At 42.5% G+C, this 21,509-nt stretch overlaps 1 protein-coding gene and 1 long non-coding RNA gene across 8 annotated transcripts in view; one reads left to right on the top strand and one right to left on the bottom strand.

The window, feature by feature from the left end:
- Positions 1-1,357: 1,357 nt before the first annotated feature.
- The window catches only part of LOC122871889 (protein NLRC3-like), an 83,792-nt gene continuing 63,640 nt past the window's right edge, over positions 1,358-21,509 (top strand). For 2 of the 6 annotated variants that reach the window (XM_044187443.1, XM_044187439.1), the window contains exon 1: positions 1,359-2,294. In XM_044187443.1, the coding sequence (XP_044043378.1) occupies positions 2,206-2,294 (89 nt within the window). In that variant the 5' untranslated portion in view covers positions 1,359-2,205. Of the gene's footprint in view, positions 2,295-2,406; positions 2,539-4,299; positions 4,405-6,149; positions 6,229-6,390; positions 6,620-6,770; positions 8,554-8,643; positions 8,818-9,067; positions 9,242-13,025; positions 13,073-13,226; positions 14,060-21,509 lie in introns of those variants that run through there. The other 4 variants (XM_044187445.1, XM_044187446.1, XM_044187442.1 and 1 more) reach the window with 4 other exon arrangements.
- LOC122872007 lies at positions 11,903-20,753 on the bottom strand. Of its 2 annotated transcripts, none has more exons than XR_006376965.1 (7): positions 20,208-20,753; positions 17,357-17,525; positions 17,068-17,165; positions 16,785-16,946; positions 16,246-16,296; positions 14,870-15,899; positions 11,903-12,406 (listed from the first exon to the last, which is right to left on the bottom strand). It is a non-coding gene; the product is annotated as an uncharacterized LOC122872007 (long non-coding RNA). The 2 variants fall into 2 exon arrangements; XR_006376966.1 differs by having other exon boundaries at positions 17,357-17,522.

Below are 21,509 nucleotides of genomic sequence, written 5' to 3'. Positions count from 1 at the left end.
AAGTTCAGTTTGACTTCCTCTGAACGTCGAGTCGCAGATAGTTTTCTCCTCTGAAGCTGCAGCTGAAGGTAATGTAACCTGTCTGAAGTGTTTGACTCGTTAACACAAGCTGTCGGCAGCTTAGTTCCACAGAAACAGCAGAAAGCTGCCGCTCGACGCTTCATTTTAACTCAGTTTAACTGAGTTTAACTGGAAACTCGGGACGAAGGAGGCCAAACAGCCGCCATTAATGTTACAAATCTGCGCCATGTTGTGTCAGTGGATGGTCCGTCGTTATATTTCTGACTGATGTGCAGACACTAAGCGAGCTGCTCCTCCAACAGGAACTAGTCCTTTATGTCAGTTTGTAACTGAGTACATTTCAGTACAATCTTGAAGTACTTGTACTTTCCTTGAATATTTCTGCTGCTTTATACTTCTGCTCTGTATCTGCCTATATTTGACTGTTTACTTCACTACGTGTTGTTACTTTTCAGATTCAGATTCACTATTAAACATTAAACTTCCTCAAAGTGTATAAAACAGTTCAAAGTGGCTCCACCTCAGCCAGCTACAACACAGAGTTGTAGTTACACATCAGTGACACAATAATAAAGTAATAATATAACAGTGACAGCAGCCGTTGTGCAAAGTTTTCAGTGCAGGACTTTTACTTGTAGCAGAGTATCTTTACAGTGTGGTATTAGTACTTTTACTGCAGTAAAGGATCCACCACTTGTTACTGTGCAGATTCACATTTTACACAAAATATTTGATCAACAAGTAAAATATGAAGTAACATTACAGGTTAAAGTATCTGTTGTTGAATTCAGGGACATTTCCTTGAATATAAAGTAGTGAAAGTTATCTCCACCTCACAGCTACAACATTAAAACTCTGTCAGCAACTTCCTGCTTTACATGAACGCACGAGTCATAATAATCTGATGACAGAATATATAACAGCACAACAGTCACAGGGGCGCTTCACTGCACCGAGTGCTTTTACTTTTAATACTTTAATTATCCTGATTATACTTTTGCTGAAGTAACATTTTCAGTGCAGGACTTTTACTTGTAGTGGAGTATTTCCTTTTACTGCAGTAAAGGATCTGAGCGCTGCCTTTAATCTCAGGAGGAAACACTGCCACATTTATCTGGTTACTTTGCAGATTCAGTAAAAGATGAACTTCTTGTACTTTAACTTTGAATGCAGGACTTTTCTTTGACCAGAGTATTTTCTCAGTGTGGTATTAATAGTTGTGAGTACTTGTGTCAAAAATGTCCCATTTTATGAGATTTTCTTTTCTATAAATTTGACAAATATCTTTATTCTTTCATTACAATTCATGTTTTTTATTCTCTTTTCCTCCTTTAACAAAACCTAAAAACCTAATAATTCAAATTATGAATTAATTATTATGAAAAAAAGTTTGTTTTTTCTTTTTTTGTGGTTGTAATTAATAGTTTTCCATTAATGTTCAGGTTCGCCTCTGTGGACTTTGGGCTCCTTATCGAGGTTGAAGGTTCAGCTTTATTGTCTTTATACAACACAGGATGGCACAATACAATACAGCTGTAGCTCCTCCACACTACACACACAGAACAGGTCTGAACAAATATTCACAATATTTTAAATGAGAACGAAACGAAACAGAACAAAGTATATAAAAGTATCACTAAAGGAAGAAATCAAACGGAAACTAAATGAATACGAAGAGCAACGTAACAGAATAACTCTCAGAAGCAGTTTAATGTACAGAACAGTGTGCGGCCTCCAACATGTAGAGCTGAGGTCCATTACAATCATTTGACACTTTGCGTCAAACGCACTCGGACGAGTTTAATAACAATCATTCAGGCGTAACTGAAAGTTTTAGTTTTGAATTGACTGAATATTAAAGAAACTGAAGCTTCCCGTCAAATTCAATCAGCGTGTCAGTGAAGGTAAATCTGCACTTCACTGCAGCTTCATGACGCCATCTAGTGGCCTGATAGTAGAAGTCCAGCAGCTGATGGCAGCTTCCTCTGCCTCACTGCTGTCTGACTGCATTCAGCTGACACTGATATGAAACAGAAAGTAACAGCCAATCACTGGAGGAGCAGCTGATCTTCTTACAGGAGAAATGATGGAAAGGAGGATTTCAGCTGATGTGCAGATGAAGGATTTGTGTTTCCTCTCCAGATCAAAGTGTGTGTGAGCTGATGTGGATGTGAGTTCAGCAGCATGAATCAGTGTGAGGACAGAGAGGAGGGAGCCCCTCCCTCTAAAACCAGTCTGTGTGGGGAACATGGCAGCCAGACCAGAGCTCAGAGGTGAGATGAGGATCTCTAACTGTCCATGACTCTTCTCCATGTCAGAGCTCAGCACTCAGATCACTGCACCATCATTATTCACACTCAAAGCTCTGTGTGTGTTGTGTTCAAGCCCAGAGCAGCAGAGACCAGACTCTGCTGAGTCTGGACCTGAACCTGAGCCCAGCTGTGTGTCCTTCAAGAGCGACTGGTCAACCGATCGCTCCATTGAGTTTAAAAGACGACAACCATCTGATACAAAGAGGTAATCTGTTAATAACGCTAACATATTACTGATTCATGTATCGATACAAGAATTTAAAACTTCAAAACAAAACTAGTATAAAGAACGACACTCGCTTTCGATACCGCGGCAAAAATAAGCAAAAGTCCTAGGCACGCAAAAGAGGTCATATATATATTACCTATTATATATAATAGATCATTGTTTCCTTTTTTTAAATTAACAACCTGCACACAGTGCTGGTACAGAAAACGTCACTGAACCAACACATTCGTAATAATGTTAACAGTAATTAACATTAGGAATAAGGTAGATGTATTTATCATTTTTACAACACAGGGTTGTACGAGATTTGCTTTATTATTACTATTCATGAATGTTTTCCCTAACTTGTAGGCCGACACATTGTTTATGTCGTATTAGTTCTTTGTGTCTCTAATGTTGCTTCAGTTGTAAACACAGTAGGTACAGTGGTCTCTGTGGGTTTCCCCTTATAAATACATACAGTGGACAGTTAGGAGAAGCAGACAGGACCAGCACGGGAGCTAAGCAATGCACTGCTGTGGACGGGAGCGAAACTAAACGGATTTTAGCCCCTAAAAGAAGGCCCACCTAAAAAACATCAGTTTAAGTGTACGCTGTATTTAGAATAATTTCACCGCCTTTACCTTGCCGTCAGACAGCCCTTTCCTACGGGAACCTGAAGCCTTAGATCCATCTATGCTCTCTTCAAAGCCACCAGACTCCATTGACAAAAACAGTTATTTTACCTCGCAGAACACGGAGTTGCTGGTCCACCGATCGGTTAGTTTGTTTGTGTTATTGTGTGACTTTGGTGTTTTAACCAACGTTAGTTGCTGCGGACCGAAGCAGCGGCAGACCAGCATCACCAGTGTTCTGCGAGGTAAAATAACTGTTTTTGTTTAAGGAGTCTGGTAGTGGCTTTGCAGAGAGCCACATAAGGCTTCAGTTTCCCGTCAGAAAGGACTGTCTGACGGCAAGGTGAAGCGGTGAGAATAATCTAAATACAGCGTACACTTAAACTGATATTGATTTTTAAAACACGTTTTGTTGCTGTCCCCGTCCACAGCAGCGCATTGCTGACCCGCAGTCTGCTGGTCTGCTTCCCGACCGTGCCGACCGCCGTCCAAGATTGGGTCTGACTGTAGATGAGTTTTTTCACAACTTCGGTACTTTGGATACTATCACATGTATAATTAACAGAGATTGTATCGTTTTAAACACGTGGCATCGAAAAAGTATCTAAGTGTCGATACTTTTGACAACCTTAGATTCATGTTTTAACTGTTATTCATCCAAAGACCTTTTATTATTTTCAGCATCGTTCTTCTTCACATACATTTATATTCTCACACGTGAAAGCTGCCCAGTATAACCAGTATAACCAGTCTTCAGCTCTTGACTTCAGTTTAACATTTTCTCCACACACACGTTCTGACTGTTGTCTGATGACTGCAGGAGAATAAAACAGTGATTTTATTGAGGCTAACAGATGCTAGCTGCTAACGAAGGCTAACCCTGATTCCACTGAGTTCCTCCATCAAATCAACATTTTCTAGTTTTCAGTCATTAAATGTTTTACATTGATTCACTCTGCAGTGCCTTTAAGAAACGTTGTGTTTCAGTGGTGGAAAACAGTTCTGCTGGATGGCCGGACAAAACAACCAGCAAACTGTTTTGTCAAATGTCTCCACAACACACTGTTAGTCTGTGTTCTGGGTGCAGTGCAGATTATATACTGTGTTTATGTGTTTCTATCAGGAGGAAGCTGGAAAAACCAGAACCCAGCTGTGTGTCCATGAAGAGTGACAGGTCCATGTATCGTCCTATAGGCTTCAAAGATGGACGTCACTCTGCTGATCAAAGGTGAGGATTTAAAACTGATGTGAGAAACTAAACAGTGTGTTTGTATCAGATTCTCAGTTGTGAGATCTCCAGTTTTTAAACCTTTACTGACTTATATGGAAGTTCTCTGAGCACCAATGTTCTCTTTCAGCAGCAGCTGCCTCACACTCACACAGTCAAACACATTCCCAGTGGGAGCTGCCCATTACAACCAGTCTGATACAACCAGACACTGAGCAGCTCCACTGGAGGGCCTTTGCTCAGGTGATGTTAGCAGTGTACACTGAGGAGAGTCAAGTTTTAGTCACTCACATTTCTGTCCAGACGTTTGCTGACAGTTAAGTAGATCGACTGGTGACCTTTCAGCGTGCCTCTCTAACCTGAAGGCCTGCGCTGCCTCCCAGGTGGTCTGATCCTTCAAACACAGTTGATTTACTTTCCTTTTTCAACGTGTTTAAACTTTCAGCCACCACTCTCTGGTGTTTTAGCTCTGGTTTGGCCAACTGTTCTCTGGTGTTTTAGCCTCGTTTTGTAAGAATGCAGTGAGAGGCAGGAGACTGAAGACGTGTCTAAGGACTTTTATTGTCTTGGCAAAACAAAAAACACAGCAGCCAATATGTCTATCTATCACACCTGGCAAACATCAACGTACAACAAAGGAAAGAAGAACTAAGATAACTCTTCTCTGGTACTCACACGTGAAAGGCAATTCCAAGACTCAGCCACCAGGAGACACTAACAGGAGACACTAACAGGAGACACTAACAGGAGACACTAACAGGTGGTTTATATATACGTTAGGAAACAGGTGAAGTCAGTGATTACACAAGGTAAGTTACTGGCTGGAAGTTCCCGCTGGCAGAAGTGTCGGTCCAATCTTCCCTATTGTTTTAGGTCTGGTTTGGCCAACTATTCTTTGGTGTACGGCCGTGGTTTAGTCTAATATTCTATGTTTTTTTCTTTCCTCTGACCTTTTACAATATTGTTTTAGCTTCAGTCCGGTCCAGCATTCACTCCTTTTGTTTTCACAGTTGAGTTTTTTTTTACAAACAAACCAAGAGGAGTAAACATGTGGTTGCATTGTAACCTTGGTTCTCTGAGTGAAGAGACCGTCTCTCCACTCTGGCACATATTCCTATATTGAATGATCCCCACATGGTCAGGGTACTTCTTCAAGACCTACGTACTTGCCCGGCCACAGCCTATGATATACCCATGAAGCACCTCTGCTGGCGTGTCATTGCCCTTGGTTTGATCAACACTCTCATCACTGTCATAGCGTTGTTTCCGGCAGCAGCAGGCAGCTGTTTTCAGAGAAAAAGCTGTACAAAGCCTCTGTACACTACCTGTTCAGCAGCAAACAGCTGACAAACACAGTTAGCGACTAGCTGGTGGACATAGTGGAGCATTTAGCAGCTAAAGAGCCAGATATTTCCCTCTGGAGTTGGTAGAGAAAAAACCAGAACTAAAAGAGAGTGAATATTGGACTTCATCAGGTGACACAAACACGACTCCAAATGAATGATCACATTTGCTTGTGTGAGCTGTGTGTTGCAGTTATTCTATTATTATTATTATTATTATTATTATTGTTATTATTGTTCTATATTCTCTGAACTTTTACAATATTTTTTACAACACTTTGCCAGAGGAAACCATCTGATTTAATGTTATAATCAACACTTCAGCTCAAAGGACCTTCAGCTTGTGTTTGTCTCTGTGTGGACAGACATAATGTGAGCTAATTCTTCATGATTCCTCCACAGAGTCGACCAGGAGAGCTCAGAGGTTCCCAGTGGTCAGTCTGCCCAGCAGCATCAAACACACCTGGACTCCATATTTATGGTCTGTACATGTACAACAACTACTTTTACATCTATTCTGGTCACAATAATCTCCACGCTGCACTTTTTAGACCAGTGGATTGTCAGTCTGTCCAACATGGATCTGATGTTTGGTTCCATGATTTTAGTTTGATTGTTTCATTCACATAATCATCTGTTCCAGCTGCTGGAGGAGAACATTGTCACTTTTGTGAAGAACGAGCTGAAGAAGATCCAGAAGTTTCTGAGATCAGATTACCCAGAATGCTTAGAGAGTCAGAGGGAGGATGAGGAGGTGTTGGACGGTGAGGAGGAAGAGCAGAGGAGGAGCAGCAGAGAGGCATTTCTGAAGATCACACTGCACTTCCTGAGGAGAATGAAGCAGGAGGAGCTGGCTGACTGTCTGCAGAGCAGTAAGAGGATTTCTCTAAAGATTTAACATGCTGGATAAATGGGACATTTACTGATGTCTCAAGAGATGGAGAGAAATATGTTTATATATGCATTCTGTAATGGAATATTAATAAATCAATTATTGATTTTATTTGTTGTGTGTTTGTTCAGAAAGTCATTCTGGAGTTTGTCAGCGTAAACTTAAATCTAACCTGAAGGAGAAGTTCCAGTGTGTGTTTGAGGGGATCGCTAAAGCAGGAAACCCAACCCTTCTGAACCAGATCTACACAGAGCTCTACATCACAGAGGGAGGGACTGCAGAGGTCAACGATGAACATGAGGTCAGACAGATTGAAACAGCATCCAGGAAACCAGACAGACCAGAAACAACAATCAGACAAGAAGATGTCTTTAAACCTTCACCTGGAAGAGATGAACCAATCAGAACAGTGATGACAAAGGGAGTGGCTGGCATTGGGAAAACAGTCCTAACACAGAAGTTCACTCTGGACTGGGCTGAAGGCAAAGCCAACCAGGACATACACTTCACATTTCCATTCACTTTCAGAGAGCTGAATGTGCTGAAAGAGGAAAAGTACAGCTTGGTGGAACTTGTTCATCACTTCTTTACTGAAACCAAAGAAGCAGGAATCTGCAGGTTTGAAGAGTTCCAGGTTTTGTTCATCTTAGACGGTCTGGATGAGTGTCGACTTCCTCTGGACTTCCACAACAATGAAATCCTGACTGATGCTACAAAGTCCACCTCAGTGGATGTGCTGCTGACAAACCTCATCAGGGGGAACCTGCTTCCCTCTGCTCGCCTCTGGATAACCACACGACCTGCAGCAGCCAATCAGATCCCTCCTGGGTGTGTTGGCATGGTGACAGAGGTCAGAGGGTTCACTGACCCACAGAAGGAGGAGTACTTCAGGAAGAGATTCAGAAATAAGAAGCAGGCCGGCAGAATCATCTCCCACATCAAGACATCACGAAGCCTCCACATCATGTGCCACATCCCAGTCTTCTGCTGGATCACTGCTACAGTTCTGGAGAAGGTGTTGAAGACCAGAGAGGGAGGAGAGCTGCCCAAGACCCTGACTGAGATGTACATCCACTTCCTGGTGGTTCAGTCCAAACTGAAGATCATCAAGTATGATGGAGGAGCTGAGACAGATCCACACTGGAGTCCAGAGAGCAGGAAGATGATTGAGTCTCTGGGAAAACTGGCTTTAGAGCAGCTGCAGGAAGGCAACCTGATCTTCTATGAATCAGACCTGACAGAGTGTGGCATCGATATCAGAGCAGCCTCAGTGTACTCAGGAGTGTTCACACAGATCTTTAGAGAGGAGAGAGGGCTGTACCAGGACAAGGTGTTCTGCTTCGTCCATCTGAGCGTTCAGGAGTTTCTGGCTGCTCTTCATGTCCATCTGACCTTCATCAACTCTGGTGTCAATCTGATGTCAGAAGACCAAGCAACCTACCATGAATCTGCAGTGACACAGTACTTCAAGTGTGCTGTGGACCAGGCCTTAAAGAGTCCAAATGGACACTTGGACTTGTTCCTCCGCTTCCTCCTGGGACTTTCACTGCAGACCAATCAGACTCTCCTACGAGGCCTGCTGACACAGACAGGAAGTGTCTCAAACACCAGTCAGGAAACGGTCAAGTACATCAAGAAGAAGATCGCAGAGACTCTCTCTGCAGAGAAAAGCATCAATCTGTTCCACTGTCTGAATGAACTGAATGATCGTTCTCTAGTGGAGCAGATCCAACAGTCCCTGAGATCAGGAAGTCTCTCCACAGATAAACTGTCTCCTGCTCAGTGGTCAGCTCTGGTCTTCATCTTACTGTCATCAGGAAAAGATCTGGACGTGTTTGACCTGAAGAAATACTCTGCTTCAGAGGAGGCTCTTCTGAGGCTGCTGCCAGTGGTCAAAGCCTCCAACAAAGCTCTGTAAGTGGGATTCATTACTGCTTTAATACTCTGCTATCTTTCAACAGGAGAAAAAATGTTATAACTACTTCCTCACTATTTCCTCTCCAGACTGAGTGTCTGTAACCTCTCAGAGAGAAGCTGTGAAGCTCTGTCCTCAGTTCTCAGCTCCCAGTCCTCTAGTCTGAGAGAGCTGGACCTGAGTAACAACAACCTGCAGGATTCAGGAGTGAAGCTGCTGACAGCTGGACTGGAGAGTCCATATTGTAAACTGGAAAATCTCAGGTCAGATTAAGTCACAGTTTGTCTCATTATTTAAGTTATTGCTCTAAAGTTCAAGCTCCACTTAATTTCACAGAGCTGCTAGCATGGCAGTATCCTCTTTAACATTTAGATCATAATGTCATGGTTACTGTTGAATCCCTGATTCAGTCACTGTATTTATTCATTTATTTGGAGAGTCTCCTCTTGTATCTGACGGATGCAGCAGGACCCTCAGATGATCTGCCATGTGTGTTGTTTTGTGTGTTTGCAGGCTGTCAGGCTGTCTGATCACAGAGGAAGGCTGTGCTTCTCTGGCCTCAGCTCTGAGCTCCAACCCCTCCCATCTGAGAGAGCTGGACCTGAGCTACAATCATCCAGGAGACTCAGGAGTGAAGCTGCTGTCTGCTGGACTGAAGGATCCACACTGGACACTGGACACTCTCAGGTATGAAGAGGCCTGCTGCAGCCACAGACAGTCAGTCTGATAGAAGAGGTCTTTTTGGTTAAAGGTGGATATGAGAGTTATATGAACAGTCACACTTGTAGGAAGCCTTTTTCCTTTGCTCAGAACAGAAACACTGGTTGAACATAAAAAGGAGATATTTGTGTAGGAGGTCTCCAAGGAGAACATCTCCAGGAACAAACATGATAATTGCCTGTTGGTAATAATTTATACAGTTTGGACAGATGCATGTTAAAGGAACCGTCTGTCAGTTTGAGGGATATATTTTTTTGCCCTCTTAATCGAATCCATTTCACCTCTGTACAGAGAGAGGTCCAGGACATGGTTATAATAATAATAATAATGATGATGATGATGATAATGATAATGATAATAATAATAATAATAATATTTTCTTTATTTATAGAGCACTTTTCAAAATCCATATTAGAAAGTCTGTCACAAAAGCAGCAAAAGAAACCACATAAGTCATAAAACCATCTGGTTTTAAAAGAAAACATAAAAAACAAGAAAAACATCTTTAACTAAGTAAAAGACAGTTTAAAGAAAATTAAAACTAGTAAAATCAGGAAAGGCTCTCCGATTAACGTATGTTTTAAGAAGGGACTTAAAAGAGATCAGTGACTCAGCCGACCTGATTTCCTCGGGCCAGCTGTTCCAGAGCCTCGGTCCCCTTTAGTTTTCAGCCGGGTCTCTGGATCAGACAAAAGACCTCAGCCCGAGGATCTCAAAGTACGTGCCGGCGTGTACGGTGCTAAGAGGCCAGAGATACAGCAGGGAGAGAGGCCATGACGTGCCTTAGAAGTAGTCAGCGAAGTCTTAAAATCTATTCTGAAACATACTGGAAGCCAGTGTAAAGAGGCTGAAACTGGAGTTATGTGATCAGGTTTCTCGGTTCTGGTTAAAAGCCTGGCAGCTGAGTTCTGTCCAGTCTGGAGTCGATCAGTAGATTTTTGGTTTTGGCAAGTAAAAAGGCTGTTGCAGTAATCCAGGCGTGATGAGATGAAGGATGAACTGGCCCGCTGCAGGGAGTCCGGTCAGTACTTAACCAGAGATGTCTGACGATCCAGGAATGTTTGTTGAGAAACCAGATGAATGACAAATTGAACATGAAGTTGAATGTGGTTCTGAAATATACGCAAATAATAAAGAATGTACATTAATAAGCATCGGTATAATTACACAATTACACAGGCCGCAGTATATCAGTGTACGTAGAATTTACATTGCTCTACAGGCAACAGATCTGCATTCGACCATCAATGTTACCACTAGCATTATTTACCGAAGCTGTTGTGGCTGCCAGCGTTCAGAACAATATAAACAAGAGTTCCATTCATTTCCATGTAATAAAGGCTGAGGTAGAACTGGCATAGACGGCATGCTAACATAATGCACATTAACACAAACTGAGAATTAGCCACACCAGTTACAACTCACTGATCCATTACAGGGCGAAACCGTGATCTGCACCTGTAATAGCTGATCACGTGGCTCCACGTTGCCCCTGGCGACTATAACACAACCCAAATATGAACATATGACTGTAACCTTATAAACTGTCCACCTCTCACTCAAGTGACTGTTTCACTGTAACACAGTCCAGAACTTTCTCCACAGTAGCAAACTCACGAAGACCCAGAAACCTGGTCTCCAGATAGCCAGGCATTAGACCCGGGACAGCTACGGAATAAGTAGGACTTACGCTTTGGGCTGCACACAGAACTTCAACAAGTCAGAAAACGGGGAAACAGAAGAGAAAACAGCCTTTCACAGCTGCTGCCGTCCTTCCTCTTCAGCTACCTGAGCGCAGGTGATGAGTGGGAGGGCCCGACGCGCTGACTCTTGACTCTGATTGGTCAGAGTGTGTTCCGGCCTTTTCTACAAACAGCGACTCGTTTAACTGTCGTGAAAACATGTCGGCCAATCTCAGGCTCTGAAATAATAATAATTATGGGTGGATTGTTCAGACGTGGACTGTGAAGGTACTCCACCTGTTAGGGACATTTACATATTATCACAAAATGTTAATAATGTAAATGTTTAACAACGTTAAGACTTTCTCAGATATTCTCTGTCCCTAATTCCATCATATTATGATTGATCTTCAGATAATAACAAAACAATTATCGATGAGTAGAATGTGTCTCGTTTGTTTAGAAACAGCCCTTTTTAACCCATTTTCCTCCAAAATGGTAAATAATGACAACTTTTTGCTGTTAATCCTCTTCATCTGTTCAAATGAACACAAAACGTGAAAAACATTCAGCTTTGTTCTCAAACGGTTATTTAAAAGAAGCTGTCTAACAGGGTGGAATTACCACTGTGGGTTTTCCACGAAGGCAAACACACTCTCTCACATCTGTATCCGATCATTTGGACTGCAGAATGTTTTTCATGATGTTTCCTCTGGTGGGAGCAGCAGGAAGGAAACACACCTCCAAGCGATAGACCCCTCCGCTTCACGTCCAGCTCGCCAAACGCTGTCTGAGCTTATTTGGCGACCGCGACCACATGACCCTAATACATGAAAGAGCGTGGCCTATAAAATAATCAAAGAACAGTTTGAGTGTTTTATAGTTTTCTGGCTTATAGTTCTTGTGGAAGTGGATTACTTCGAGCACATGTACCAAAAAAAGTCAGTAAAGTAAAAAAAGTATATTTAATGAGCGTTATTCTGTGTTTATGTGATAAAGAAGACCTTGATCTATAATTGAAGCCATTTGTTCTAAATATTTGACGCGTTTGAAAGAAAATATGAGGAAGTAATTCATGGGGACAGAAATGTTGCTGCATAACAAGAAGGACCCAGGTGGGAGAGCAGGAGAGGGATCGAGGACTGAAGCAGCTGAGAATATAAGGATTCAAATAAGGACAAGACTTGACGAAGCCAGATTTAATGCTGACAGAGATTTCTATGACAGTTTGTCTGTTTTTCAATTTTCCATTTTTCTATCCAACATTTCACAAATAGAAAATTAGAAAAACAGCTCCAACACCTTAATTATGCAGTTTTAGAAAATTGAATTCAGAACTGAAGTGCTGAGCGCTGCAGGGCCCCAGTACAGCTGGTTAATAACAACTGGCCTCCACAGCTTCAGGTCCTCCCTCTCCTTTGCAGCAGCATCCAAAGTTTCCTGTAGACCGCTTTCACAGCAGAAACACAATGTTAGAAAAGAAAACATCATTACAGCAACAGCCGACCTGAAGGGAACTACCGACAGCCCTGTGAGAGGAGTTCATTCAGTTATCTGTTCATGACTGAGCTCATAGTGTTGGGTTGTACAGGACTGCATCACACTGAGAGCTGTTTCGCCCTCCTACATGATGGCAGTCCCTTATGTTACGTAATGTGACGCCATGTTGGAAAATTTTACATTATTTACAATATTTACAGTTTTCTGTCAGAAAGAGGTTTTCTGACACTTGTGAGGGTTTGGAGGGAAACAGTCTGAGAGTCTCTGTCACCTGGTTTATGGCAGAGGTCTGGAACCAAGGAGGGCTGTTGAAGTGGGACTCTTAATGGAGACGGGACGATCCAAAAAGAGGTTTGTGTGTGTGATCAGATGTCGTCCTCCTCTTTCACTCTCAGTGTCTGAGGAGAGAGGCAGAGGGGAAGAGGAGCGGGGGGGGCAGGGAGGAGCAGGGGGGGCAGGGAGGAGCAGGCCGGAGGCACAGATTGTGTAGATGTGTATGAGAGTAATGTAATGTCCATGTCTGCGTGCTGAAAGAGGACGTGCTGGTCTGACCCCCCTCCTCCTTTCAGGGTGGAGCCCGGTGGAGTCCGATGGCTGAGACCAGGTCTGAGGAAGTGTAAGTGTGTTTTTACTTTGATTCATGAAAACAAAGCAGCACACATTCAGCCATCTTCAAACTGTGACATCACTCATTCACGTCTCTGATGTCGTCATCAAACAGATGATAGATTAATAACTGCAGCTGTGTTGTGTCTCGTTCTCTCCATCAGATTCCTGTGAACTCACACTCGACACAAACACAGTGAACAGATACATCAAACTGTCTGACGACAACAGGAAGGCGACACATGTGGAGGAGGATCAGCCATATCCTGATCATCCAGACAGGTTTGACTTCTGGGAACAGCTGCTGTGTAGAAATGGTCTGACTGGTCGCTGTTACTGGGAGGTCGAGTGGAGAGGAAAAGTTGATATATCAGTGAGTTACAGAGGAATCAGCAGGAGAGGAGACAGAGCTGACTGTTTGTTTGGAGGGAATGATCAGTCCTGGAGACTGAGCTGCTCTGATGTTGGTGGTGGTCGTTACTCTGTCTGTCACAGTAACAGACAAACATCCATCTCCTCCTCCTCCTCCTCCTCCTCCTCTGTCTCTCACAGAGTAGCAGTGTATGTGGACTGTCCTGCTGGCACTCTGTCCTTCTACAGAGTCTCCTCTGACACACTGATCCACCTCCACACCTTCAACACCACATTCACTGAACCTCTTTATCCTGGCTTTGGAGTCGGGTTCAGGTCTTGTTCCTCAGTGTCTCTGTGTTCTCTGTAGGAGGGAGAGTCTCCTCCTGTTAGAGAAACACATCAGTTGAGTCTGTACAGGATCACAGCTACAGAAATCTTTCAGGTTATTGTCATAAATTCATCAATGAACTCAAAGTGATTTTCAAAGATTCCTCATTTCCACTGGGAACTTGTTCCACTTCCAGTCCTTTAAAGATGGCCGCTCTGATCATTAAACGGTGGAAATGCCGTTAACTTGTTCCTTCTGTCACGTGTTGTTTTGAATTCTGGCTCTTGTTCTAATAAAAGCAGAATGTTACTGTGAGTGTGTTTGTTTTCTTTCTCAGGTCAGGACTACGGGTCGACCGATACGGGTTCTTCAGGGCCGATACCGATTATTAGTAATCAAGGAGACCGATAACCGATATTTTTACATTTGTAGCAAAAATGAAAATCTTAGTGTCAAAACTTAGAATAACACAAACTCCAACGTAAAACTTTGTTTAAATGCCTTTAAGCATATGTTTAATTAAATGCTGCTTTTTAAAAAAGTGCAGAGAGCTCCCAGCAGCATTTCTTATAAAGTTCACTGAAAATTTAAATAAATAAATAATTTTCTGCGGTGTAACTGGGAAACTAAAAACGCTTGTCGCCATAGAAACAGATGATGAGATTGTGATGTTTCTTGCAGCTTCAGTAATATCTGCTGTCTTCCCTTTGACGCCCAGTTCTGCTCGCTCACCAGAGCAGCTCCAGTCTCTTTGCCCGTCTCATGCACAGCAGCCTTCAGTGTTGATAGGCTGCTACTCAGCCATTCAGATAGTGCTGTGGGCGGGACACTGAGCGAGACTACAGGGTGGTGACTACAGACAGTCAAATAATTATTGCTGCTTGGTCTGGAAGCAAATTGCATGAATGTCCTTAATCGATTATTGGATGTGTTAACTATCAATATTTGGTGTATTGTTAAGAAACGATGCAACAGAGTTCCCCTTTCCCAGTTTAGCCTTTTCAGATTGTGTACACAAATGTGTATAATTGTGTCTATAGTGACATAATAAACGAGTGAATGAAAAAAAATATCTCGCATAGAACATGTTCGCCCAACATCTTATTCCTCAGCAGATAAACTCACCGAAGGAGCTTGGAGCTGGTGTCCAGATGAAAGAGTCCAGCTGTCTCTGACCCAGTAGCTCAGTGTGTCGAGGGTCTGCTTTAAAGTCTTAAAGCTGTGGATTCGATTGAAGGAGTGAAAACCTACATGGAGGACCGTTCAAAGGACTCCAGTCCATTAGCTCAGGCTGTTAGGTCACTGGTGGGGGTTCTTGAGGATTTGAAGTCCAAAACCCAAAGCGAAGAGATAAAAGCGCCCGGAGAAAAGGTTGTAATGCAAAGGGGACTGGGTGGCGTGGTTGGTCCGTCCACGGGCGTAAGTTCAAAGTGGTTGAAGGCTGTCTGGAAGTTTTGAGGATCTGTGTTCGATCCTCATTTGACGCAGTAAATTTTGAAAGCTAATGTTGAAAGAAAAGAGTGAAAAGCGCCAAGAAAGCAAGTACAACTGTCAGGTCCAGTAGCTCGGGGTGATAGAAGACTGCTTGGGGGCTCTGGGGTTGTGGGTTCAATCCTTATCAAGGCTCTGTCAATTTTGAAAGTCCAAAACCCAAAGCGAAGAGATAAAAGCGCCCGGAGAAAAGGTTGTAATGCGAAGGGGACTCGGTGGCGTGGTTGATTCGTCCACCGGCGTAAGTAAACGGCTGTCTGGAAGTCTCGAGGATCTGGGTTCGATCCTCATTTGATGCAGTAAGTTTTGAAAGCTAATGTTGAAAGAAAAGAGTGAAAAGCGCCAAGAAATCAAGTCAACTTGTCTGGTCCAGTAGCTCGGGGTGATAGAAGACTGCGCGGTACCCTTGAGGTTGTGGGTTCGATCCTTATCGAGGCTCAGTCAATTTTGAAGTCCAAAACCCAAAGCGAAGAGATAAAAGCGCCCGGAGAAAAGGTTCTGATGCGAAGGGGACTCGGTGGCGTGGAGGGTTTGGCCGTGACCGTAAGGGGTACGGTGCCAGCGGTGCCTGGTTCGAATCCTGCCGTCGCCAGTACCCGGAGCATCAGTGACATTCGTGAAGGAAGGGAGGGAGGGAATGGGGGGGCCGTGTCCCCCCTGGGGCCTTGGTGAGGTAGAAGCAGGGGGTTATAGGATGGAGAACAAGGAGCAGCTGGGATTTTAGGGAAATTAATGTTATGCAGTTTTAAAAACAAAAACTACATTTGTAAGCATTATATTGGTTTTCTGTAAAATACTGATGTAGGCATGGGATTTTTGCACATAATCAAAACAATGAAAATGTTGATTACAAACCTTACAACAACATTTACACTATTAAACCTGACAATTAAGCTACATGGCCAGAGAAACAGACACTAGAACCAAGTCTTCAGGTTGTGCTCAGTCTTATGTGGGACATTCACCCTTGATAATACTATCAGCACAGAAAGCAGGTCCTATAGGCTGACCTTGTAGTCATGCAGCTCAGCATGGACACAATCAAAACCCACGTAACAGCCCTGTCAGACAAAACAGACAGGATTATTAGTTATGCTGTTTATCTACTGATCACACACTGCTTTGGCTGAAACATGGCAAAAAGAAAACAGTGTGTTTACATGTAAATGAACAACAGTGGTGGAACAAGTACTACTTATGTACTCTTAATACTCTTTTACTTATGTAAAAGTACAAACGTATTTGCATGAAATTGTACTGGTACTAAAAAGTGGCTCATTAAAGAATAATATATATTACTGGATAATTGTTGATGCATTAGTGTGTGTTAGTTGAGATCCCTCGTGGTATCTGCATGTGTTGATGTTACCTTCCTCAGTGATGGCGGCCATGTTGAACAGCTGCCCCGTGTAATGCTGAACATCACCACAGCGATGGAGTCGCCCTCCTTCTCGATCCCCCCCCCTCCAGGAAGTCCTCTGTTCTCAGAGTCTCTCTCGGTGTCAGCGTGTGAAACCTTCAACAAGCCAACATTTGTAGATTTACTCACATGGTCAGAGGGAAAGACCTCGTCCTCTGGAAGGACTTTGTGCCGAGCTGCTGTGGGTTTGGAGAAGGTCAAGGTTTCACCTTGTTGTCCCCCCTTGATTTCGTCTTCTCGTTTCATACGTCGACCTTTCGGCGACTTGCTTGTTCAGAATTTCACCTTTCCCTATTTGGGGAGCCAACAGGAAAAACTCCTAAAAATGTGACTTTATTTTATGCACTGTAACTACACATTCGTCTCTTATTGAAATCCTTTTGGTAAATGTTAAATATAAGAGTTTACATACATTTTGGCCCACTTGTCCAGCTCCTCTTCCAGGTGGCCATTTTGAGTTTCCCACAAGGCAGATGCATTCTTTGGCACCATCGACCGGCGACAGATCAGCTACAGAAACATCAAAGAGGAAGTGAAGCAAATCATTTCCATATGATTAAATGACTGAGCTGCTTTTCTCAGATATTGAACGTTGATATCCAAATAGCACGTTGATATCCAAATTGGGCACCACACGTTGAGTTGAGATGACTGGGCTACTGGCAGTTTTAGCATGAACAGCTGAGACACACAGAGCTCACCTGTCTGGTTCAGGAGCTCAGGGTGATAGAGGGTTCGATCCTTGTTGAGTGAATTTTGAACCAAAACCCAAAGTGAAGACAGAAAGGTTCAGCTGAGCGAACTGCAGCAGGGCAGCTGTCGAGCAGGAGCGCAGATCCAGACTCTGCAGCCCGGAGGCAGAAATACCTGCTGAGGCGACAGAAGCAGAGAGGAGATGTTGAGTTAGTTGTTGATCCCTGAGGGGAAACTCTTTCGTTACAGCAGCTCACTGTCACGTCAGTGCGCACAGGAACAGAAGTACTGAGCTAATCAATATATAATACAGCTGAGGATATGAGTATAAAAGCTAAAATAAGTGTAAATACAAAAGTGGACTTATGGGTTGATAAGTATGTACGGTATAATAATAATACAATGTAATAACATAAGTAATATTGCAATAATGAGTACAGTCAACTTAAGTGTAGGGTCATATAGACTGACACTTAGAGGGAGGAGTTAAAGAGTTTGATGGCCACAGACTATTTGTAGTCCTCAACAATGTCCACACTGACCCCCTGGATGGAAACCGGGGTCACTGGTTCTTTGACTTTGTCGCATTGAGCTGCAGATGGTTCTGCTCACACCATGAGACAAAGTTCCCCACCACAGCCCTGTACTCAGTCTCATCACCACCACTGATACTTCCCACCACAGCAGAGTCATCAGAAAACTTCTGTCCTTTCATTCCTGAACTTCATGAAGAAGAAACAAAGATTGTTAAATATGACCATTAATCTTCTATCTGAACACGTCTAGTATTTACTTCTGTGTTTTTGTATTTTTTTATTTCATGTCTTTATATTTTTATAAAATCTGTTTAGCAAAGTTTTTAAAAATGCTGTTAAATTTAAAAGAGATGCAGAGGTTCGTCTGAGATGTTGCAGTAATAATAATAATAACATTTTATTCATAGAGCACTTATCAAAACAAAGTACAAAGTGCTTCACAACAAGAGAAATAAAACGCCGCAGTGAATGACAAAATATAAAGAAATAAAATACACAAAAGCAATAAAATAAACAGTTCAGGTAAAATCAGGATCTGCTTTCAGATAAAAATGTGTTTTGAGAAGAGACTTAAATATTAAACAGAGAATACTTCACACTATGTCAAGTATTGCAGTGACGTTAGAGGGAGGAGTGAGATATATATATATATATATATATATATATATATAAAAACATACACACATTTATGGCAACACGGAAGAAGTTATTCAGCTGCAAGGTCCTGCTGGTCGACCAGCAGCTGGATTGACTACAAGAAAGCCTACGACTCATTGCCACACACATGCAGCGAGGAGAGTAAACTGGCCAAAGGAGGAGATAGATGCCACTGATATCAAGACAAGGAAGCTCCTCACAATGCACGGAGGGTTTCAGCCCACATCCAGCACCCTGAGACTGTACGCTAGGCGGGACGAGGGAGGCCGAGGACTAGAGTCACAACCGCTGTCCAGGAGGAAACAACACATATCCAGGAGTACATCAGGAAGATGGCCCCCAGTGATGGACTGCTAAGTGCATCAATTCAATTCAATTTATATATGAACCATCATGGAGAGACAAGCCCCTGCATGGCGTGTACCACTGTGCAAAGATGCCCCCGAGACGGTTCAGCACATAACTCCCATATACACATCCTCACACACACATACAGTTGTTATATATAACAGATTCAACAATAAAGAACTCACAAAACCTCATATCAAACAAGTCCTGCACATTATGAATTTATTTTTCTATGTGATTTAGAACTTGCAGTGCTACTTCATAGCAAACAAAATAATCACAAAACGTTATTTCCATGCAACCGCTCAGCACTGCTGAGGCGACTTGTCAGATTATTTTAATATTACTGTAGTCTGCTGTGTCAACCCGTATGTTCAGGCAAATCTATTGAAATAAAGTTTAGGAAGGTCAGTCAGTTATTTCCCCACCAAGCTACGACTGTTATTAACTGTAGCAGCCTACTTATAGCAGCCTGTAGCTAATGTGTGAAGGAAACCGGTTAAAAATGTAGCTAACTAGATAATATATTCAGCTCTACATTAGGTACAAACGCGTCATTTAAAGCAACTTGTATTAAAAGATAAAACTGTGACGCTTGTTTTGGTTCTCCATATCGACAATATCTACACTCATGTTGACAGCTAGCATCCAATCACAAGGACGCATCAAAGAGAACCAGCCAATCGCAAAACAGTAGGGCGGGACTTGCACCTATCAAAGCTACCAGCCAATCACAAGGACGTGTCAAAGACTACCAGCCAATCAAAAGACAGTAGGGCGGGACTTGCCGCTCTCACAACTACCAGCCAATCACAAGGACGTGTCAAAGACTACCAGCCAATCAAAAACAGTAGGGCGGGACTTGCCCCTATCAAAGCTACCAGCCAATCACAAGGACGCGTCAAAGTAACAAAAACAGATGCAAAAACATTTTATAACTAACGTGTCGGGCACATATTTAACACTTTTGTAAATTATATTTAAAAACTTTAAGGCCTTTTTTGAGGAAAATAAATTCAAGGTTTCTTAAGAGTTATCAAGACTTGCAGATACCCTGTTTTTAAGAGTAAAGCCATTATTTCAGACGTTCAAATCTTATTTTCAGATGCTTTTAAAACCATAGTTTATACTTTCGAAGCTTACTAAAGTACAGTACTTGAGTTACTGTCCTTTGTTACTTTCTACCACAGCACTAAACCAAACTGTACTTCATCAAGTATCAAGTTACCGCAAACTAATTAGTGCTGATAAAAGCCCAGGCTAAAGCTAACGCTAACAGCTAACGCTAACAGCTAGCTAACTAGCTTGTTAGCTTTACCTTCCAGCCGCAGGTCTGCGCAGCGTCCAGCCCCTCCACTCATCACCGCGTGCTCCCCAAAAACTGCTCCAAAGCTTTTCTGGCGTCCACATTTCTTCACTGCTGAAGTTTCCCTCCGAGCAGCAACCCGAGCAGACGAAGCGACGCTCAAATCCTGCTTTTATTCCGTGTTTTCACGCGTTTGTCCAAGTTTGTTTTCTCCTCTTCGGGGTCACGGCGCGGACGCTAGGCAACGTCCACAGGAAAAAAAAGGTGATTGGTCAGGTGAAACAGCTCTGCCTAGCAACCGCTTCTGATTGGTGGAAATAACTCAGACGCTAATTAAAGGAGAACGAGCGGAAGTGAGAAGATCACGTGTCTAACAGCTGTAAATAAAGCGCAACATTTTCATGCTCACGGTTGTTTTCTTGGATTAACGACATTTAAAAAGGAAGAAGTCACATTTCGCATCCTCATGAAAAATGAGCTGATCCTAAAGACTGTTATTATATTTGGTCAATTATTTTCACATAAAAATAAAACAGATTTTTTGTCCTTTCATTCCGGAACCTCATGACGAAAAAACAAAGATTGTTAAATATGACCATTAATCTTCAATCTGAAAACGTCTAGTATGTATTTATGTAATTTTATTTTTGTATTGTATCTTTTTATTTCCTTTGCTGTTTTTATTGCTCCGTTTGGTGTCTTTATATGTCTTCTTACTGTGACATTTATTGCTTTTACTAACTACACGGGCCTCTCCATTTAAATGCTTCGGATGTTATCCGTGTTTCCTTAAATCTAATAAAAACAAGAATAACCTGACTGGCCTGCTCGGAGCCTCGGGCCCAGATTTATCAAACTGCTAATATTCAATTTTGGACTAAAGTGAAACATAAAAGGAAACATCCTTCACTTTTACTCCCACTGGCAAACTGCAGAACAGAACAGTTCAGTTTGAGCCTTTTATTTGCATTTGATTTAAACAAACAGGAAGTAACACCACTCAGTGCTTTTGAATTTATCAGCGGTGCAATCAACAAGAATAAAGCTCGTCTAGATTTGGTTTTCATGCATCTTTATTTTTTCACGCGCGCTGTTTCTATTTTTATTTCCTGTTTAAATGTGTACGATCCTCAGCGTCGACCTGTTGAGTATTTACAGTCGTTTCACTGTTCAGATAACTGATCTTATTCTCCATCTCGCTGCTCCGACAGCTGCACCCAAACAAACGACTGTCCATCTGCAACTACAATCTGAACTAAAGCTGTGACCTGACTCTAAATATAATCCGTCCGAGCATTAGAAAGAATAATCATC

Source organism: Siniperca chuatsi, linkage group LG24 (genome assembly GCF_020085105.1).
Source record: "Siniperca chuatsi isolate FFG_IHB_CAS linkage group LG24, ASM2008510v1, whole genome shotgun sequence".
NCBI lineage: Eukaryota > Metazoa > Chordata > Actinopteri > Centrarchiformes > Sinipercidae > Siniperca > Siniperca chuatsi.
This window is presented reverse-complemented; position numbering and strand designations above follow the sequence as displayed.